Source organism: Synchiropus splendidus, chromosome 8, assembly GCF_027744825.2.
Source record: "Synchiropus splendidus isolate RoL2022-P1 chromosome 8, RoL_Sspl_1.0, whole genome shotgun sequence".
In the NCBI taxonomy this organism is placed as follows: domain Eukaryota; kingdom Metazoa; phylum Chordata; class Actinopteri; order Syngnathiformes; family Callionymidae; genus Synchiropus; species Synchiropus splendidus.
The window spans coordinates 17,988,535-18,011,047 of record NC_071341.1 but is presented as its reverse complement, the minus strand read 5'-3'; the positions used below and the strand labels follow the sequence as shown (position 1 = coordinate 18,011,047).

At 42.8% G+C, this 22,513-nt stretch overlaps 1 protein-coding gene across 1 annotated transcript; it reads left to right on the top strand.

The window, feature by feature from the left end:
* Nucleotides 1–43: 43 nt before the first annotated feature.
* Nucleotides 44–22,235, top strand: ttc9b (tetratricopeptide repeat domain 9B). The gene is made up of 3 exons (XM_053872917.1): nucleotides 44–501; nucleotides 17,257–17,439; nucleotides 18,461–22,235. The coding sequence occupies exons 1-3, from the start codon at nucleotides 138–140 to the stop codon at nucleotides 18,553–18,555; spliced, it is 642 nt and encodes a 213-aa protein (XP_053728892.1). The 5' UTR covers nucleotides 44–137; the 3' UTR covers nucleotides 18,556–22,235.
* The last annotated feature ends 278 nt before the right edge of the window (nucleotides 22,236–22,513 follow it).

The following is a 22,513-nucleotide window of genomic DNA, read 5'->3' as shown; positions in this document are numbered from 1 at the left end:
AGTCTGGAGCGCCCAAAATGTCCCCCCGTTCCACTTAGGTGTCAGTGAGCGAAGCCACCGGGAGAAGAGGAGGTGTCGTCGGCGCTCGTCTCCCCCCGCGTCTCGCCGTGTCCGAGCACCATGGCCCGCTGAGAGTCATGGAAGCCAAGCAGCACCAGATCAAGAGCCTTAAAAGCTTCCCGGAGACCGGCAGCCGGAGCCTGCTGGCCGCCGCCGCCGGAGGAGGAGGAGGAGGGGACGGCGGCTACAGGGAGACGGAGATGGAGTCCAAGATCCAGAAAGCCATCGACTTCAAAGCGGAGGGTCACCGCTGCTACAAGGAGAAGAAATTTCGGGAAGCCATCGGCAAGTACCACCGAGCTCTGCTCCAGCTCAAAGGGGTTCACGTGAAGGACGGAAGCGGCGGGTCCGAGGTGAACCTTCTGAGCCAGAGCAAGCTGACCGAGGAGCAGAGGAGAGCCGTGGAGAGCACGGAGATCGAGTGCTACGACAGCCTGACAGGTGAGCCCCAACCCCGAGCACCGCGGTCTATGGAGGATGCAGGGAGACGCTGGCTTATTCTCGCACAACATTGACTGGTCAGTGGTGAAGGCAGAGAGACAATTCCCCAGCTGCTGAGGAGATGGTTCTCTTCAGCTCGCCTGGGTCTCCCCATCTTACAACTCCAGAAATGAGGTGACCTCACCCGCGCCACATGCCCACACCGTCAGTGATTCCTCGACACATCCGGTGACATGCAACCCATCAACCTGAAGCGCCTTAACGTGTGACACGTTCCCCCTTCATGTGCTTCTGCTGGTCGTTAGAGTGCGACACTTGGAGGTTCAATTGAGAGTAAAATGAATCGCTTTGTTGATGCTGGTGCTAGAATTTGGGAGCATAGTTTTAAATTCTTCCAAAATTTGAAAAGATTAAAGTAAAAAATAAGCTTCTATTGAGCTTTCCATTAATGCATGTTGGACATGATACAGCCTGACTTTTTTGGTTAATAGTATATGGGGAGAAAGGAAATTGCATGTACAACAACATACGTGGAAAAAGTAATATTATGAACAACAATTACTGTTATATGATTAAAAATATTTGTTATAAAATAACAATATTACAAGATGAAAGATGTTGAAATGAAAGCTCACGATATTATAAAGACATTGCTGTGGAAAAAATAGAGAGTAAAGAATATCTTGTCTTTAATAGTACTCAGCAGCAGATTGATGAAACACTATTTATTAATCCTAGCCAAAGAAGCTATAATAATAATTATTATAGTCATGACAACAATGTTTTAATGTGGCCATAAATAGACACAGAAGAGGAGTCACACACAAAGAATGTGGGTCTGGGTTTTTGCCAAAGGCGAGCTCTGCATTTTGTCTTGTTCTAACTGCGCATGTTTTTATTTTATTACTGAGTTAAATGTTGATCTCTATTTACACCGTGTGGGACGTGATGCATCCATTAGATACTCAGTGTATAGCCAGGAAGAGACTCCCTCCCTGGACATTAAGTCCATTTCCTGTCCTTCTAATATTGAGGTGCTGATCCTCATCCTTGTTGTTGGCCATGTTCGCCTCATCCTCAAGTCTTACCTGTCAAAGTTTGTGTGTCATACATAGTCACACTTACCATTATCATTAAACATTTACTCCAGCCGTGACTCACATCCAGATGATGGCCGATTACGATGCAAGGTGACGGTGGTTTCCCGTCACTGACGTGGTCTCTCTTGTTAATACTGTGATCTCATCGGTCAGCCGAGAGTCTGCTTGTGGCCGGTCGGCTGCCATAATGCTCTGAAGGTCGCTGTGTGCTGCCTTCTCGCTCTCCACGGAGCCTGTGGGGAGACCAGTGTGGCGTGAAGGAAACATGGGGGAGGAGAGGAGGAGGAGGAGGTGGGGGATGTGGTATCAAGAGACAAAAACATGAAGGGGAGGAAGAAAACAAGAGGCGCTTTATGGCGTCAAAAAGCGTTTCGGTTTCAAGTGGCGAGATGAGCGGTAGAAATGGAGGGATGATGGGCAGAGGGTGGTGAGAGGTGAGGAGGAGGGGGCCTAGTGGCAGACCGCAGGGGTTCATGTTCGCCATGGCAACCATCAGCGGGTCTTTTCCCTCTTGTCCTAATAACTACTCTCGTATGGTCACTGTCTCAAACACTCCCTGCCGTCCACCTCTCTCATTCATTAGAAACTGCAAAATTATATCAATGTCTTTTTCCTTTTTTGCTCCCCTTTCCTCTCCTCATCCCTCCTGGGATTTGGATCTTTTTCTTCTTGAAATGTGCATTTGTGAGTCCATATTTCTGCATCTTTTATTATGCTGCCTTTTTAAAACCCACATAGATTTTTGTTCTTTCGGGCTGCTCTGGGTTTTGGAGCGAACCTATGTCTTTTCGCTATGTTCTCCTCGCGCTCCTGTGGTTGTCCTCAGAGCCGTAGTCCAGGAATATGCAGCGATAAATCGATGACTCTAAAAGTGTTGGTGTGGCGACCGGTACTGCTTTTATTTGTTGTTGCTCCCTCTGTTTGACTCTCCAAACCTGTAAAAAAAACTCAGTTGGGTGACATCCCGCCGTCCCTACAACCAAGTCCATAAGTCTTATGTTGTTCACGGCCAAAACCTCACTGCTGTTGTTCAGAGATTCCGCTGTCACTGTTAGCACAGCCACATTAGCTTGTCGCTAAGCTAATATGCCATCCTATTTGTTTTTTTAATCTTTGTGCAAGTGGATTGAACCTGTTTTCTGAGACGATAGTGTTTATGCTGTGGCAATTTTCAGGGTCCATGTCCTCCATCATCACTGTTTGAACACTCTGTAGCATAGCCTCATTAGCATCCAACTTTTCTGCCGACTGTGGTTCTGGCGATTTGGCATATAAGGCTGTAGAGGAAAGTACCAGCACCAAAACACTGTACTTACTTGGATTCTGAGGTGTTAAAAACATACATTTCAGTCATCCAAGAACTAAAATGGTGCATCCTACTGTACAATGTTGAAAAAAATGGGAAAATAATATTCTTTATTCCTCTCTTTTGACACGAAAATGCTAAACAATGCTTAAGAATTTTATATAAGGCTGGATCTCTGCTTCTCAGACAGACCTCTATGGGACTCTTTCTGCAATAATAGTTAAAGTCTCACGCAGGTTTCTATAAAAGTAAAATGTTCCAATGCCGAATTGCACAACAACTGTAAGGGCAATACGTATGTATGACACTGACACCGTCTCAGAACAACGTTTTCCCAAGGGACAGTGATGATAGGTCAAGTAAGTACATGGATCACTTTAGGGTTAAAGAGAGGAGAGCAAGTTGGGAGGAGAGGTAGAAGTGCGCATGCATCATTGTTGACTGATGGCGATGATACCTGAGGGGCCATCATGGCCGACGTGCACGATCATGTCTGTGTGTGTTCACAGTGTGTCGAACCTCTCAGTGAGGCTGCTTCTGCTGCTCCATCACAATCAATTGCTGAGACTGCTTGGACTCATTTAAGTGCAGTGTGTCAGTGTGTCTGATTTAGTGAGTTCACACACACACACACGCACACTCAGAGCCTTATCTACTCCACTATATTGAAAGCCTTAAAACCCAGTCGGATAAATTAATTGGGAAAAGGCCTTTATTACGCTTTTACAGCGTAATAATTTCATAGTTGTCACCAATGGAATTACCTTTTTCACAGTTTTGTTTGTTGTATTTTGCTTGTTGCAATTTCACCGCCCTGAAAGTCAAAGCTTTGCTTGTACTAACAAGATTTCAATTCCATTCCATTATTCCAAACAAAAGTCACATTAATTCAAGTCTATTTACTAAACTCTTTCACTTCAACTCCTATTTTATTTCCAGTATTTTCTACAATTTAGTATTTATGAACTTATTTTCAAGCCACACATCCACTAGATTTAAGATCACTAAAAACTGATGCAAGGACCTGTGACCTACCTACAGTATGCCTCTAACATCTGTTCTCTGAAATGAGCCGCAAGAAAAAAACGTATTAGTGCAGCATCTTCACATCGGGGATCACTGTTCGTGATCTGTGAGGAAACATCCACACAAGCGTCAACGGGCCACTTTCCTGATTCTGTCAGGCGGCGATGATGGATGTGCTGTTTGTCGTGCTGGTTAAGGAGCGACCTGGAGTCCCCGTGTCCCTGTGGGCCGGCTTCTAAATGCGTTACACCAGCGTCTGTCGCAGTTCACGGAGCTGCAACTTGTTGGCTGAAGGCGGACCACCTGCCAGATCCCTGCATCCTTCCCCCGGGCGGCTGCTCACTCGCTCACCGACACAACAGATGTGACTGTTTGCTCTTCCGCCTCATAACTAACTTCCTGAAAAGAGGAACTTGTCTGATCACAAATTAGCTTTCATGAATTCCATTTAATGGTAGGATTTTTGTTCCACGCCTCACGTCACCTCAGACTAAATGGTGGTCCAATACGTCGGCTCACTGCGCGCTGTTAACAATTTGCACTCGCTGGTTACATAAAATATGTTTGATCATTTTCAGTTGTCGAGACAAGTTTGTCTTGTGGCTCTGACACGTTTGTGGCTGTTATAATTCCAGCACCTTGTACGGATCATTAAAGATTCTCTCCCTGCAAATGTATCTGATGATAATGAGGCTTCCCAGTCAAAGTTTGATAAATCAAGTGGAAAACATCTGAAGCATCGGTACTTAACTAGTCGAGCCTCCGGAGCCATATTTTCTCCTGGGCCATTAAGTCCAAACTGAATTTATGACCTATGAAATAATTCATAACTTACAGTAGAACCAGAGCTGCGTCTGTGCTGTGGATTCGGAGTGAGCTGGGCCTGTTTCTGAGTGGTTGTTGTTTGTCCCCTGCAGCACTCCTGTTTCCTCCCACAGTCCAAAAACACATGATGCAGGTGTGTGTGTGTGTTGTGTGACTTCCCCGTCCCTCCCGCCATGACAGCAATAAATGGAGGAACTTGACTGAAAGAAAACCCCAGCGTCTTGACTCTGTCTTGTCCATTAACACGCTTCAAATAGCAAATCTTGACGCACAGATCTCTGTCCTCAAGTGTCTTTTTAATTCCTTAAATGGTCCGTTGTTATTATTTGTAACTCTGCTAATGCTGGCTTAAATCGTTCGCTGTCTATCCTGAACCCCAGGTGCTTTTTAAATCGGTCAGAATCAGATGCTCAGGGGCCAAATATTTGCACACTGTTAGCATGTTGAATATAACCAATTGCATGTCTGGACCCCACAATATGAGCCCCAAATATTTCTCTTGCTCAGGAGGCTACATTTTGTTTGTTAAATGCAGATCATGTGATCCGCCTCTCTGCTGCGAGTACTACCTGCTTCTTTGAGTGTTCAACTTTTTAATCCAAGATAGTCCCTTACAAATTCCACAGGCTACAGATTTAAGTGGAGGCTTAAAAGATCTGAAATGAATGTGTTGGTTCTCAGCCAGAAAATGTAAATAACTATAATAATAACAATAATAAAGAAATAACAATAATCTTTGAGTTTTGTCCAGTAGTTTTGGCAAGTTGCAGAATTGGCTGAGGAATCAATGCAAACATGAAGACTGTATTGCTCTGTTGTGGTGAAGAAAGAGCTGACCTGGAAGGCAAGAAGATCTCAGTTGACTAAATCTATATTTCCACACAGTTGCCAAACCCAAGGCTTGGGGGCCTGATACAGTCCACCAAGGAGTTTTATGTGGCCACAACAGCTTTAAATGCATTAAAATTAAATTCAATACAAATTTGAAGCTCAACAAAAGCTGTCCCCCACACTGTGTGTCGACATCATGTGACAACAATTTTGACAAAACAGTTTTGAGGCAGTGATTCTAAAAGTCCACAATTTACTAGGAAATTGAAAATAATAAAAAAAAAAAAAGAAAAGCAGTTGTTAGAGTTTTATGAAGTGAACAGAGCACCGTTTTGTTTTGCATACAATGACTACTGAGAGGTTTTATACTAAAATGAGCTTCCTGTAGTTCCAGACTCTCCGTGCTGGCTTTGTTTTTGGTTTTCCTGCCCCCCCATCCAAATTACACCCCCCCTTTCTGGGTTTCAATATTTGGGGTCAGGGTTAGCCTTGGGTTTGGCCTGAATGGAAGTTAGATTGTACCTACTTACAGGCATAATCTCTCCTTGAATGACATCGTACCCAGTTTGCTTTCAGAAACTATTGGTCAGGAATTATAACCATAACCTGTTTCCAAAATATCAGCCCCTTTCGTGCTTGAGTTTTCAGAGCAGAATAACTCCTCCTCCACATAGTGAGAAGTTATACTTTATACAGAGCGCCTCGCGTTTCCCCAGGAGGGCTGAAGGGGATGTCTGGAGACAGGGTCATCTGCCTCTTTGCTTGGGTTAAGTAGATGGCTGGCAGGATGTTGCATATGGTGATGGAAATATCCAATTATTTGTCTTGTTTATCCTCAAATTTGTATGTCATGCTCAAATCTGTGTTAATTCTCCAAAGCGTGCCAGGATTTGTGAACTGTTGGCTCGATATAATGAACTGAAGCTTTTTGAATATGCGTATTCCACAATGAGTTTTCATTAAATGGAGGAAGACTAATCCCGCCGCGTGCTCCGAGCCCTCGCTGTCACTTCCTCTGATTCATTGCAGAGCCGCGCTGCTGCTGGAGATCTTCATCACTGATGTGTAACACCACAGACGGGTTGATCCCGCTATAACCCGCTGCTAGTGTTCAGTCGTCGCTTCCATCAGAACCGAAGCAGATCAGAAAACTCCTCCCTTTCATCCTCCGCCAGCTCCATCAGCAGGAGACGGAGCAGTGGGTGAGATAAAAGCGGAGAAATAAAGATGAAAAGAGACAGGATGCTGGAATACATCGATAGAGGGGTTACAGTGAGGGAAGGATGGAGCGTTGGGTTTGAGGGAAAAAAAGGGTTTTCTCTTTGCTTGTAAGAGAAGGAAGACTAGTTGTTGTTGTGGGAGAGGAAGGGGGAGGGGGTTGTTGGTGTAACTTGTTCGTATGTCTGCCATCAGAGAGGTGGTAAGAGTTGAACAGTAGCCAGGGGAGTGTTGTGTGCCAGAGCTGCAGATGGCTTGGATTCGACTGACGCCCCTTCTACTGTACCAGTCGCACTGTAGTCTTCGTTGCACACTTCGCCACGCAAACACTTAAGAGACAGGACATGTTTTAAATGTTATTTTGGTCACAAGACTTTCCGGAGCTGTTTTCAGGTTTCACTGTTTCCAGTAACCACAACACATGATGTCTGATGAACTTTGCGAGCTCACGATCTGATTCAATCCCCAGCTCTGCTCTGCAGCAGGTCCTTCCGTGCAGAGACCATTAACATGACTGGTCCAACTCTAAGTGCTCCTCAATTCCAGTCCGATATCTGATCATGTCCAAGTCAGACTAATGGACGATAATAAAAAATACATTGCAGTAAACCCTTTGAAACAAGATTAATATTCACTTGTGCTGCGTCAGAATGGGACGTTTGACTTCAGAGTTCATTCTTCACTTGTCCATCTTCGATAAACGGATAAAGCAAGGGCGGTCCCTGGATTCCTCAGATGAAATTCTATTGGTTGCTATCACAGCACTTCCCTTCACTAGTGACGGATGGATGGGCGGATGTACATCAAAGTTTTTGATGTATAGTCCGATCTATGCTTCAACTCTAATATATGGTTCTAGGCCAGAGGTGGGCAGTTACATTTCCTGAAGGGCCACATTATAAAGTGTGACTCTTGTGAGGGGCCATCATGCCAAAAGAAAGGCGGCGATGACTACGGAGCGTGAAGGAAAAACGTGTATGAAATGAACTATTAAATATTCTATGGAAGCAAGGATATTAAGAAGTGTTAATATGGCACGAAACATATTTTAAAAAATGTTTTGCATGTATCGTATTTGAATATAAATCATAATAAAACCACGGACCAAACATCTAAAATAAAAAGGCAATTTATTTCCAAATATATTTTCATTTAATTTTGAGGACAATAATTATTCATAAACGAAAAGAAGAAACAAAAATTTAGTCTTGAATGTGTACAAAAAATGAGAGAAAAATGATAACTTGTCAGTTGTATAATTTTTGTCTGACCTCTGGAGGGCCACAAAAACACAAGCAAAGGGCCACATATGGTCCCTGGGCTGCACTTTGCCCAAGTCTGTGCTCGGCTATGGTTAGCAGTAAGAAAAACAAGCTGCTGAAATATGGTGAGAAGCTTAGTCATCTAGGAGAGACTCAAAGTAGAACCCCTCCACAGAAGCCAGTCGAAGGTGGCTTAACACCTCTCTCCGCTGGCTGCAGTATCCAAGTAATGTTAGGCCCTGAGGCTGAGTCAGAACACGGGCGCTATTGGTTCTGTATTTGGAGGTGTCCTGAACGCACCATGGCGCTACCAGCTGTCGCAGGATGGCGGTTAATGGACACACAACCCGGCTTTTAGGCTGCAAGAACTGCCTCGGGAGTGGCACCAACAAGTTTCACGAATGTTTAAGACAATGGCGAGCAGTTCTTATGTAGTGTCTTGTTTTCGATCTGATGTTTAATATGATAATTGATGTTGAGAAAACATCAAACAAAAAACACTGTGTGTAAAACCAATGGTTCAACTCGTGACGTGTATATTTCTGTAAATAACTGCAACTGGGAAGAATGTTTGTGTAGAATAATTGGAAAGGTGGCAACCCAACTGGGAACACATGGCTCCGCCAGAATAGGAGGGGGTTTCTGGGGCAAAGGAAGTCTACACCTGCCATCCATCTTGGATGAGCGGTAGATGACAGGCCAAGAACATTTAGAAAAAGGTCAGTTAATAGTCACAATTGTCCGATGTTGAGGTCATAAATGATGTGTTTGGTCTCTGCTGAGGCTTATTAGGGTTAGGGTCCCGGGCTCCTTAGACTGGACAGATGATGCTACATTTCTGTCGATAAAAAAGTCTAGTAAAAACAGTAATGAGATTCTTAAAATAGATTGAGCCCAAGCCTGACACATGAGTTGACTATGATTCTGTTTCGGGCGAAAATCAAATCTTGCGGCTTCAGCCAGATAGCGTGAACACACGCCAATCAAATCCCTTACTTATCACATTATACCGGAACGTCGGCCACTTATGAAAACGCCGCCGCCGTGGCCCCGGTGCGACGAGGATGACGGTCTGAAATAACCGGAAAGCGAGTGGCTGTCAGAGCTTTTTCAGTCCATCATCGAGAGTCGTGACAGACGAGGCTTTGGGGGGAATTGGAAGCAAGGCCTCGTCCTGACACGCTGATGGAAAGCGCCTGCCATCGAAGGACAGATAGATGCAGAAAAATTGTCTTCTATAAACTCTCGGTAATGAGAATTGGCTTAAGCCGGCTTTATTTCAGGGAAAACCAGCCGACTGACTGCATCTCTCATGGTGGCTCGACCGTGCTAGACCTCAGATTTAGTTTGATTTATCCGGCACTTTTGAGGGCCACTCATTTGTTACATTTTTTCTATTGTATTACTAAAGAGCCCTTAAATACATAAATACATGATGTTTATTCTAACTCACACCAACGATACTCACTGAAGGTTCAATGCCACCAGAGAAACTGTTCCGCCGCTTCGTCCTGACTCCAGAAGAGTCGGAGCCAAAAAAGCCTTTGGCATCTTTCCTGGCTGACCTTTTTATAGAATTACTCATCAATCTCACAGATTTGTCAAAGCTTCTGTGCGAACACAGTTGCCAGTTTCTGCTCTGTTTGGGGAGAAAAAGTGACAGCAATGGCCGAGCAGGGCGACTGAATTCTACAGACTCTGTGGATGATGGGACAAATCCAATAACCAAGATGCCTGACTCTGTCCAGCATCAAAGCTGTAGCTCCAATAAATTACCCACTTTTTGTTTTATTCAATTGGACTGATCGTTCAAGTGGCGTCTGTGTTCACTCAGCCAAGTACAGATGTGATGAGGAAGTCCTGGATTCTGACATCTGGTTCTTTGCTAAATTAATAATGAATAAAACTGGCAATTGCCTTCAAGTTTTGGGTCAATATTTATGATGATGATGAACAGGGCTGTTTGCTTTGTTGGGTGGCTGGGCATTCGAGAGTTTTGCGATGTTTCCAGGTTTGTTTGCATAGTCTATAGACCACAGCAAGACCACGTCCAAGACTAAATGGGATATAGAAGCATGAGTCATCTTGACACACAAATGTATTTCCTATAGCAAAAGAAAAAAATATGGAAAACATTTAATTTCTTTTCCAAAATAAATTGAGGACTGAAATGCTTTTATTGGAACAAACTAGTGTTTGTTCTGCATCCAATTTGGTCTCTGCCTTGGTCTTACTCGTGCTCCCCCTGGTCTTGGACTCTATACTCTGGTCTCTGTCTCAACCTGGTCTCAGCTTAAGTGGACTCAACTATAACACTAGTATTTGCTTGTTGCTTCATTTTGTGAGGATATAATTTCTCTCTCTCAAAACATGTGCACACTCTCTGCAGCGAAAGGTGTGAGAAGTAGGATGGTCACCTCTTGAACCTTATTTGTTTCCTGTGTAAATACACTCGGACCTATGACTGCGTTTGACGCCCAAAGAGATGGTGGAAAAACCTCGGCTTCCACCTATATCAGAGGTGGGCACTTCAATTTGGTAAGGGGCCAGGTTATGTATTGTGACCGTTGAGAGGGACTGTGAAACTCAAAGAAAGGAGGGCACGAGAAAATTGAAAATAAAAATCAAGTGATGACGTCATGTGTGATTATGAAATTACACTTTTTAAATATAAAAAAAAAACAAACAAGAATGTTAAGTGTCGCATCATAATGAACAAAAAATGCACAAGACAAAAAATGTTAGGAACAACAACAATCTCAGTTGTATAGTTTTACTCTGACTCCATGAGGGCCACATAAATACTGGGTCGCATTTGGCCCCCACGCCACGCTTTGCCCAGGTCTGACCTACATCATGCCTCCTGCCTTGTCACACCTGTCCCTTTCCAGTCATCTCATCCACAAACCTCATTGGTCCATCATTCCAGCCACTGTCTTCCTCACTTCCCTTGATCTCTGTCCATCACAATGAAAGACTGTTCCCAAATATTTCTTCAGTAAGAATTGACTCATACTAATAATACGAACAACATGTTGTTCGTATTATTAGTATGAGTATATATATATATATATATTTTTTTTTTTTTTCAAACAGCATCTTTCTGGACATTGTGTCTAAAGAATCGTATCCTCACAAAGAAGTTGGAGGAAAGAATTCTGTCTGTGGTCTAGAGATGAAAGAATAGAGGCGATTGCTTCCTCGCCGGTATAAATATTTAAGTAGACAATCATTAATCTCTAGCCGCCAACTATTTTAGGAGAGTGGAAACTTTCAGGAAGGAGCAAATTGATAGAGATGAAAGACGCATCGTGACACAATTCGTTTGTCATTTGCAGCTCTTTAATAAAGCTGCGAGTCGTTAATCCGATACGCAGAAGCCCAAAAAGACATTTTAATATTATCTTTTATTACATTCTGTTTAATGTGCACTCTTTACAGACTCAACGTGTGTTTTAGAATTCAAGTCACACGTTGGTTTTTACGATGGAGAAATCCTCCTCTCACTCTACTAACTCCTCGGAGCGGCTCGTCCGAAATAGTCGCTGACTCATTTGTTCAGCTGGTGCGTCGCCCCACATTATGAAGACGCCCAGAGGGAAACATGGCTGCCAACCACACCAGCGTGTAATTATGGGACGTCATCAGTACCGCTCTTTCAGAGAGGGCTCCACTGTGAATCAGCTACTGAAACTTCACTCTGTTAACTTGCCACTTTCAAATGAGAACGACAAAAGGAGAATAGTCGATCAACAGACGGGGCTCCAGGGTGAGGGAAAGGTAGGGACCATCCCTCCTCAGTGGACAAGGACACAGCCCTGTGGGGCGTTGAAGGGCGACGGTTGAAGATAGATGTGTGAGAAGATGGTGGCTGTGAGCGGCGTCGGTCCGTCTCTCCATGTCTTCCTGCAGAACTAATTACAAGGTGATGGACAGCAGGCTAATCGCTGGGGTCTCCGGGGCCTTTCAAATTAGCCAGATCATGGTGTCACATCATCTGTGATGGACAGCGACTCAGGTCCCGAGGGACGGAGATAGAGACGCTCTGCCAACATTTTCTGTTGCGTATCGTTGCCGTCTCCTTTCCCTCACGAGGCTGTTAGATTTACCGCGGAGGTGTCTGCATCTTGGTCCCTCTGTCATTTCTCAAGGCGCTGGTGCTGTGTCTGCTGAAGGAAAATGAGGCTCTGCTTTTTAGAACATGAGGCTTGAGGCTTCACCAGCGGGGATCCTGGTCTGTTTAAGATGCACACATGCCAACATGGCATCTGCCTATACATCTGCTCCCTTTGCTCTTATATAAGACTCTCTTTACATTCACACCCGCTTCTTGCCTTCTGGTATTGAAGCCGAGGCGGTGTAAGAACAATGTTGTAGCCCCAGATGAGCCTCCATTCTTTGCTTGTCCTTGCATGAGGTTTCTCATTCGGATGAATCCATCCGCCTCATTGGCACCACCGGTTCTGAAGTTGTTATTTTACCTCCTTGTCTTCAGCACATCTGCTCATTAGTACCACAGTCAGTTGGTCTGATCAACTCTTGGGCTTGATAAAGACACGATACAGGTCAGCGTGGGGAACCGTGATGTGAGAGTTGAGGGAGCGAAGGGTTCATCATGAATGTTAGTAACACCTCAACCACTTGTGAGCTACATCATTTTTACCTTAAAGCCTCATCCTGCTTTTCAGTCAGGCAGCAAAACATTTTTAAATTCTTGTATTTATGAAGTAAATATATTTAAAGTTGCCAAAATGGCCGCCTCTGTCGTCGTAATGAATGGAAACGACAACAAGGACTGCAAAAATGCTTCTCACAGCTTTAGCCATAGTTAATAGCAAATGTGTTGTAACAAAGCTGTATTAATTGCTGATGTGTTCATGGTTTCTGCAAAACAAACAATGTAGGTTTCAATTTAGCAAACGTGGCATCACTGGAGATTAGTCGATATGTGTTTAATACAATTCCACCAACTACCAACCTCTTCTTTTCCAAGTCATCTGTACAATGTTTCTCAATATGTAGTAGTTGTTTGCATTTATTCTTTCGTCAGCGCCCACATACAGTTGGATGCTAAACTATTAGCCAATGCTAACAACTGTTTACTCACACTTTAAAAATTCAGTCCCTGGACACATTGTTGGAATAGCTCCAAGATTGAGCCTCAATTTTGCTGCAAAACCTGCATCATATTTGTTCATGCTCATGAAGCTGTGAAATGTTTTCAGAGCATGAAAACGTCCGTACAGTTCCGCAACTGCCGGTCTTGAAATACTCTCTAAATTTGCTGAGCTGTCATAGCAGGGTCTTCAGGAAAGGAAAATATCACCCAGTTGAACAGTTACCATCATACATCATGACATCAAATGCCTTGTGGATGGACTTTCCGGGGCACCATTCTTTGGTTATTTGGCCCCCACCTTTGAGCTGGAGACCTTTGCACTAAAGTTTCATGCATGTTATAGAATGAAGAATCGGAAATAGTTCCCCACAAATAGAAGGTCCTGAAGTTCCGGCAAATTTTGCATCAAATATTCAGCTGGGCCTTAGTTTTAGAGCGAACTGAGACTAAGTGTTGTATCGCCCAATGGTGTCTCTTAAAGGTGAACTGTTTCAAAGTAGATGTGAGGTAAGCTCGAAACATCCAGTGGCACTGAAGTAACTTGGCACCCCAGATTTTAGAGGCTCCTGCATCCCGAACACTGGAGGCTCCTGACATGCTGCGACACCCACAGACAGTCAGACTGCGGCACCTTGGCTCCAACATTATTACTCTGCTGTTTTTAATCTCTGGCTTCTGTCTGCGCCGCTGCCCTCGCTGCTCTGATGACGGCGTCATTATCGCACCCTTAATGCATCTCACCACAATCTACGTTTCCTTTGGCATCCCATCCATCTGCCTAATGGTCCGGAGGGGTGTGGTCAGCCAGTCATCGCTTCTGGACTCAACAGGGCCGCAGTCCAGTCTCACACTACCTTTTTAAAAACATCTTTTTTAGGGTTTCTGAACAGTGCAACCTTAACGTGAAGATGTCGCCTCCACCTTTGTCTATGGGCGTATACTCTAACCTGTTTACATGGGTGTGTGTGAGAGCCGTGGTGTGTGTGTGTGAGCCATTAGGTCTTTATAGACTGAAACTGGATCCTCAGAAAGCTCTCGTCGGGTCCAGTGATGGATGTGGGCGCGTCAGGAGGAGAGCAGACCGCTCTGTTGTAAAAACAAAGTGTAGTGAGAGAGACAGAGTTTGGAGAGATGGAGGCCATCTGAGGTGAGTTTACCTGCCTGCTGATGACTCAGGATAAAAGGCATGAATTAAACATTGCTATTTCTCCTGAAAAAGAGCGGGTGGATTGATGAACGCAATTAGGAACAATCAATGAGAATAGATTAATGATAGGGGGAAGATTTTGGGGACCTTCCAGTCTGTTGGTGACTTCTGGATTAATACAAATTTACGCTGATATATGAGATAATCTGGGAAGAATGCTGCCAATAGTTTCACTTATCACTTGATCGGTCGCATTAAAAGACTTGCACCGAAGTTACTCTGTTATCTCTAAGTGTGAGAGACGAACTGAAACAAGTTGTTGCTTCGTTCATACTGTACAATCCAACGGTAGCCGCAAACAAAAGATAGTTTTTGCTCTGGGCTGCAATAAATCTAATGCAGTTTAGAGCAGGGGTTCTTAACCTTTTTGATCTCTGGCCCACCTTTCCCAGAACAAATGGACCCGGGGCCCATTCAATAGAACTGATTAATTCCTCTTGATTTCATTTGTGATCAACAACCATATTTTATCTACTTACACATAAAACAAACAAACAAAACTATGTGAAATGACATGAAACCATTTGATCGTCGCAAGTCATACTCATCAAATTTACGAAAGAAAAAAAAAATACACTTGAAGCAAACTGCTGAGAACATTGGAAAAACTGAATTAAATTCGGAACAAGATTAATATAATAAATATCATAAAATAAAAATTATATATTTTATTGGAACTTCAAAGAAGATATAAGTACAGTGTAAATGAAAGTATTGCCATAAAATGTTGTAATTAATTTTCAAAACTGCCTCAACAGGTGTTTTCATGAACAGTGTTTACTGTTGGTTGGCGGCATTGTTTTCTTTATCATTTTGTCTTTTCAAGAACTTCTCCATAGTTGTTTACAGATTTGCAGCCAAGCCAATTCAGTGACACACTACTGCCACCATATGTGGCTAATGTATTAAAACTGAGCGTCTCGTGGCCCAGAGGTGTAAAACAAAGAAACTTTTAGCAGCCCTCTAGGGGGCGATCGCGGCCCAACCACTGGCCCCGGCCCTATGGTTAAGAATCACTGGTTTAGAGCATCTTTTAAAGGGTTTTGTTCTTGCTCCGGCAGCATAACTAAGATGCCTTATCTTATCTTATCGACTCACTAGCTGAGACTTATTCATCCGTAGTATCACATGGTGAGAAACTGACTTCTTGTTGAGAGTTCCGTCAAACCAAATTTGTTATGCCATCCTGTCTAAGCAACAAACAAGGGGTCAACAAACATCAGTTATAACTCTTGGATTTGAAGCTTCACAGCAAGATGGTTGTTGGCTCAAATCCACCGTAAGCCACTTCTTGTTCTGGGCTGAACCTGCATTCGTTACCAGTGAGTCTTTTAAGTGTGTGAGTGTGTTCATCCCTGATGGCTGGGATAAACTCCAGCCCCTTCCAATCAGGATTTGCTGTTACTTTGGAGGTCTGAAGTTGGAAGTGACAGTGTAAGAAACATTGCATTGGCTTCAGGGTTACCAGCTGAACAGTCCATGACCAGTCACTGGCAAGCAAACATTCAGGTGAACTCACGACCCTTAATTTTGCCTATTATTTGCTCCATGACAGCTGGTATTGACTCCAGCAACCTGTTTTCAGGTTCTGATTCTCCGAGTCTCTGCCCTCCGACGTGGACGTTAACACTTTTTCCTGTCAAGTGTCAACAGCTCGCTGCCGAGCGGCGTCTCCTCTCCCACGGGTCTCACCTCCACTCCAGCACTTTAACTCCTTTTTACTGCACTCTTCTCCTCCCCATCCTCCTTGTCTCCTGACTCACCCTTCCTCCCGGCTAATGGTCCCTGACTCATGTTGTTCACAGAGCCGTCTGAGTGTCAAGGGCAGAGCGAAGGGAGAAATGAAGTGGAGACATGACAGGTTAAGACAAGAAGGAGGAAATGAAGGGGAATCATGTTTTATATTTCAGATTAGGGACGCAAGGCTAACAGAAAAATTGAATGAATTAATGAGAGAAAGTGGAGATCAAGAGATTTCTAAACATTAAGATAAGAGCATGGGATGTTTTATTAAGTCCTAGATCAGATTGGAGATGTTAGTTTTGAGTTAACTGATAAAGAAGGAAATGATAAAGAGCCAAAATCTTCTTTCAAGTCCTGCTTTTTTTGGGTGAATTATTTTACGAAGCTGTGTTTGGTGTGCTCCGGATGAAGGAAATCAGATACTTATTATTATGTTATATTTTTGGCTGTTATTACTGCCACAATCATTGTCTAATAAATATATTCCACAATATTAATTCAGTATGTATCGCCTGATATTTGTGCGTACAAACATGATCTTTGCTGTAATATCTCCCTGGATGGTAGACGGTGATCCACTTCTGTGCTACAACCACCAGAATAAGACATTTTTATACATCCTTGAGGCCTGTTGTTTACAACACATCAGCCCAGTTACATTTCCCTGCTCACTCCTGACAGGAGAAATAAACCCGTGTGATAGCTGGAGCTCAGCTCTGAATGAGTTCTGCGATATCAGCGACTGTGTTGATCTCCTCTGTGCTTCAGCCCGCACGACTTTTTCTGCCATGTCATCATGGTCAGACTTCAGCATCCTCTCAGCGCTCACTCTTCATCCTCATTCCTCTTCTGTTATGTTCAGCAGCTGCGAGCAGAGATGCACCCGGCTGCCCCCGGGCGCGATCTGCTTACACAACCTTTTCTGTCTTTTTCTCATCGGGTATCTCCAGAGGAGCCGGCGTGAGACTGGGTTTCACTGTGGCGCTATTAAGAGACGCAGAGTGAGAAGTCAGCAGAAAGTGTCATTTAAACTTCTGGTGATGAGACTCATTCGATTACAGGCCGAGGAGTCATCATCAAGATAAAATGATTACTCACTGTTCATCTGTCTCTTGCAGCGTGCCTGTTGCAGTCGGAGCTGGTGAACTACGAGCGGGTAAAGGAGTACTGTCTGAAGGTGCTGGGTCATCAGAGAGACCACTTCAAGGCCATGTACCGGGCCGGCATCGCCTTCTATCACCTGGGTGACTACGAATGTGCCCTGCGTTACCTGCGTGACGCTAAGAACCGCGAGCCTACAGGTGAGCAAAACACATTTGTTTGTTTGTTTTTATATTTTTATATTTTAAACAAGTGCTGTATAAGGTGAAAACACCCATGATGTTGACTCCATGTGGTATGAAGTGTCTTAGTCACTACTGTTGTATTCGAGACCACTACACAAAATTATTACAAATTATTGCCGATGTTGTTGTCAAAATTATTTTGAGACCAAGTAATGACATTGTAAATTCTGCACATCCTATAAAGATTGTAGTCCAAATGTCTTTCAAGGAACTTCTTAAATGTAAAAAATATATACATAATACATTACAATTCCAATACAAAATGCATTGATAGTCAGCAAATATGACGTGATGTTATAACTGCATTAGGACAAATTCGATAAACTGGCTCATCCACGATGTTCACCTCACCTGTTGCTCACCTTGGACATGAGGTTTGAAGCCAATACATTCCCACTCTGGGGCTATGGCTTTTGGCTCATGTTTTTTTCTCCCTTTTCTCCCTGGTCTAGCTAAGGGCGGTTTCACACTCGCCCCCTGCTGTGTTCATTTGATTCTACAAAATAATCACTGGTATTTATTCCAGAATAAAAACAGGAACTGAAATGTTTTCATTGGAACAAACGATGTTCTGTTGTCAGTTTGGCTGTGGTCTGGTCTTGGTCTCCACTCAACATTACAACACTAAAGATCACAGTCGTATTGGTTTTATAAACTTCGAATAAACATCAATATTCTGTGAGAGCTGAGCAAGCATTGTATCGTGATCTGGCTGTAAAGAAACATAAAGATCATGCTTAGCGTGATTGAATTTGTTTGTATTGCTCATTTTATGTCATGATTTATGTTTTATGTTATAGTAAAAACCACTCCAAAAACGTTTTAAAAAAGTTTTTAATCTATAAAATATGTCACGTCTGTTGAATCTGCCCTGTAACTCTGACTTTAGATTTATTGACAAATGTGTGCTGAAGGCACTTTTGCTTGTTGTGCTAGCTGGAACCTGCTCACCTGTCGTGCCACCTGTGTGTTGCAGACACCAACGTGCTGCGATATATTCAGCTGACGGAAATGAAGATGAGCAAGAGTGGACAACGGGAGCGAGAGAGCGGCAAAGAGACCCAGGGCTAAACCTTGAGCCTCCTCTCCCCAACTGACCCCTCCGCCTTCTGACCCAGCGAGTCGTCCTGCATCGAATCCCTCCTCTTATGAACTCAGTTGACCTCTGACAGTGCAGCCCGCAGACAGAAGAAACAGTGATTCCCGGGAAACATGAGGAGCCCTCCCCCTCCTGCTCCTCCCCTTCAGGTGCTGCGGCTCTTCTCCCTCGATAGACAGTCAAAAAAAAAAACATTTGAAAAAAAGCAAGGGGACGTGATGTAATATATCAAACAATTATTGCTGGGAACTGGAAAGGTGTTTAAAAATATCATGGCAGACAACTGATTTTGGTAAATGTTAGAAAAAAAAAATCTGCTTTTGTTTCCTCTCTTTCACTCTGCCTTCTCTCTTCGGCTATTTGAGGAGAAAAAATGGCGCCTGGGGGCTTTTGCAAAGAAAATGGGGTGTGGTGATGAAACGATCCAGGGGTGTGAGACACATATCAAGACCATTGTCGAATCTGATTGTACATCCCACCATGACTGGGCTCTCAGGCTCCTCAGACTATCAAACAGAAGGGAAATCTGTCAACGAGCAGAAATGCCTCTTTGTTGTTCAACCGCTCCTTTAATGGTCACATATCTCCATATCTGGACGTTCTTTTTTATTCAAGGGCTATTTCCAGTCTTCGTTTGACTTTTGTTTCTGTTTGCTGTGGTGGGTTTATTTGTCAATAGCTCCAGTGTGTGTGCAGCTTTTGCTCTTGTGGAAACTGGTGTGTTTTGTCGTCCAAAGCTCCTCCTGGGTCAGTGTTGTGTCCAGCTGCCCACTCATGAACGGTTTGTTGATGATGTCACTGCGGCGGAAATGGTCCTGTCAACAGCCAGGTGGAGCGCGTACCAAATCAGAAGCAACTACTTTATCAGCCAGTCCATCCATTTGTCACTTGAAGGTCATGTGAGTTACAAAGAAGGGGGGATTCGAGGGCATCCATCCGCCCTGAAAGCCATTTGAGATTTCTTCTTCCCCTTTTTTGATTATCTGTAAAAACATTTGGAGACTTTGGGCTGCATGGACTGATCAGTAGGATACAAGTGGCCTGTGTGTAAAAGTGATATCCGGTGGGTTGCACGAAATCACAAATCAAACTGTATCAAGTTTTGATCAAGTTTGATTTAATTCCACTTCCAGTCTATATCAATCCTGACCAGCTCATCACTGTGACTCAACTGTAACTGAGACCGCTCAGGTCCGGTAACAACACTAAAACAGCTGCACACGATCAGTTTACATTCACGCCACAAGATAGTATTAGCTGCTAACAACGCTCCTTGAGGTTACATTCCAAAAGAGTAAAAATATGGTAAAGCATAGGTCTATAGCTATATTATTTATTGTTGCAAAAGTATAAATATATATATGAATCTAACTAGGTTCAAACTGCTGTACTGTCAAGCTCAACAAGTGTTTGCCATTGCTAGTTATTGTTAGCGCTTGACCTGACCTGATAAAGAAGTAAAACATACATTTATTTATGAACATAAATAACCCACATTTAACTCAGAGGAAACAGGATATATCTGGTCATGACATTATAAGTCACACAATCAAGATAAGCTCTTACTTTGGAGGTCTGAAGTTAGATTTGACGGTGTAAGAAAACATTGCATTGGCTTCAGGGTTGCATACTTCAATTTATGGTCTGATTTGACATCGAAATCTGAATATTTTCGGACCTATAATTAGATGTATACACACACTTAAGTACTGAAACACAATTTAATGATTACATTTATTGGGAAAATAAAGAGATATTCTTTCAATATAAGGTGGAATATATTAAATATTAATATTAAAGCTAACGCTTATTGAGGTTAACAGCTACTAGAAGTGTGTTAATGAGATTCTTATTGTGACTGAGACTTTAATATGTAGGTCGCTGGATGTCCCGGTGGACCCTCTGCTGAAGATTCCTTGCAACAGAAAGGCCCTCAATGCACTTGTAGATCATGACTCAAAGTGTGTCATACACACTCCTCTCATCGGGAAAATGAATCCAAAGTAATTGTAAATCCATGAGGCTTCAGCAATAGCAATTCTTACTTTAAAAGAAAAAGAAAAGAAAGAACAATCTCAATACATTCCTAAAACTATGAACAGCAGGGTAAAGTAAATACATAGTTGAGTTCGAGGCAGACTGTAACTTACGCATAAGACACTTGTTATTGTAGTCTGTAGTTTGCAGGTACTTAAAAGAGAAAGAAATGCTTTCTCCTGTACACAGCACATTGAATCATCAGATCTTCCCAAGTGAAACAAAACATTTGCTTCTTTATTAATTTGCTCCTTCACCTACCGTAACTCTGAGAAGGTTGTTTTGTTTCCATTCTGCTCCTCTATTTGACTCCATCATCACATCATCCCAGTTTCTCAGGGGAGAAGGATCCACAAACAACAAGGAGGAGCAGGAATTGCGTGTTTGGTCTCCATCGCTGGAAGTCCTGAGACGATTCACCCACAATCCCCTGGGGCTCTAGGTCTCCATCCACGCTCCTCTCTCCATGGCATCATTCCGCCATTTTGTGTTTGTCAGACTCCGCTTTAATCATTCGGGCCCAAGAACCAGATAAAACTCATTCAATGCAAATTGATAAATGGCCGCCACGCAGAGGTTGTCCACTTACTGTGGATTTAATATAGAGCACAAAGAGAAGTGTTTGATGACTGGCTGTTTTTAAACTCCTGTTTTTGTTAATCGAGATAAATGTTTGTCAGATGTTTGTGAATATATGGCATAACTCTACAAAAAAGGGAACGTTTTCTGGTTGTTGAAAGCTTTACTTTAGGAGAATACATTATAAACAGAGAAGTGAAAAAGAATTTACTGGCTGATGCTGAGCTGCTTTGTGACTGTCTGTATTTGTTGATATTTCTATCGTCCATTTTCTTCAAAGTGGTCATGTCATGTGACCCCGCAGCCCAACTTTCTGTTTGTGTACAGTTAAAAAAAAACAGTGAGAAGATCTGGGGAAACTCAGAGGAACTCCTGACTTAGAGAACGACCCAACTTCTGTGTGATGAGAGAAGAAGACTGACAGTTTCTCTTGAGGCTTTGTCTTATTCAAAGTATTTATTATTTTTTGGTTCGTTTTTTTGTTGTCCCATTAAACATTCATACACCAGAAGCCTCCATCACTGGTTTTACTGAACTGCTAGTCCAGGAATGCACAATTGATTGAAAATAAAACGTATGAAATAAAGTGGAGTGATTCTGATGTTTTGCGTGTTGACGTTTACTTATTTGATTGAAATTATTTGTACGGACAATATCTGAAATATAAAGTAGTGTTCTAATTTGAAGGCATCGTTTGTTGAAAACCGGAACTTCCTTTAAAAACGCATCGCAGCGCCAAGCTACTTGTTGATGCTACGTTTTAAAATAACAAGGTTATTGGAAGAAAACAAGGTTTGTCTTCGCGGTTGAATGCGTTTTATTGATTCATATGATATGTTTCTACCTTTTTATTACTCACATGAGTTATTCATTTAGCTATTTTAAGGCTATAAACATACGTTATGATTGTTTGCTTTTGTTATTTGTTATACTTATCTGCTGTTCGCAACACCAGTTCGTGACGCATAAAACTATGTATTATCGCTTTTAATACCGCAGCTTAGTGTATGGTGGAAATTACCAAGATAACGCCGGAAATAATAACAATTTAAATGTATCATTCCAAAAAGTCTATTCATGTTAAATTCATGTGGGTCGGATTTTTTTTTCAAGTCGGATTTTGAACTGTATGAGTCTTTTATATTTATTTAATTCATTTATCAAGTCGTCAGCACTTATTTGACAACAGCCAGAACAGTGTTACTACAGGTGGAATTTTTTTTTTGCCTTTTTTGCCACCATTAAAGACTGATAATTCCTTTTTTTTCCTTTTCTATCACCACTGTTTCCTCTGTCTCTCCCGCCCTATTCACG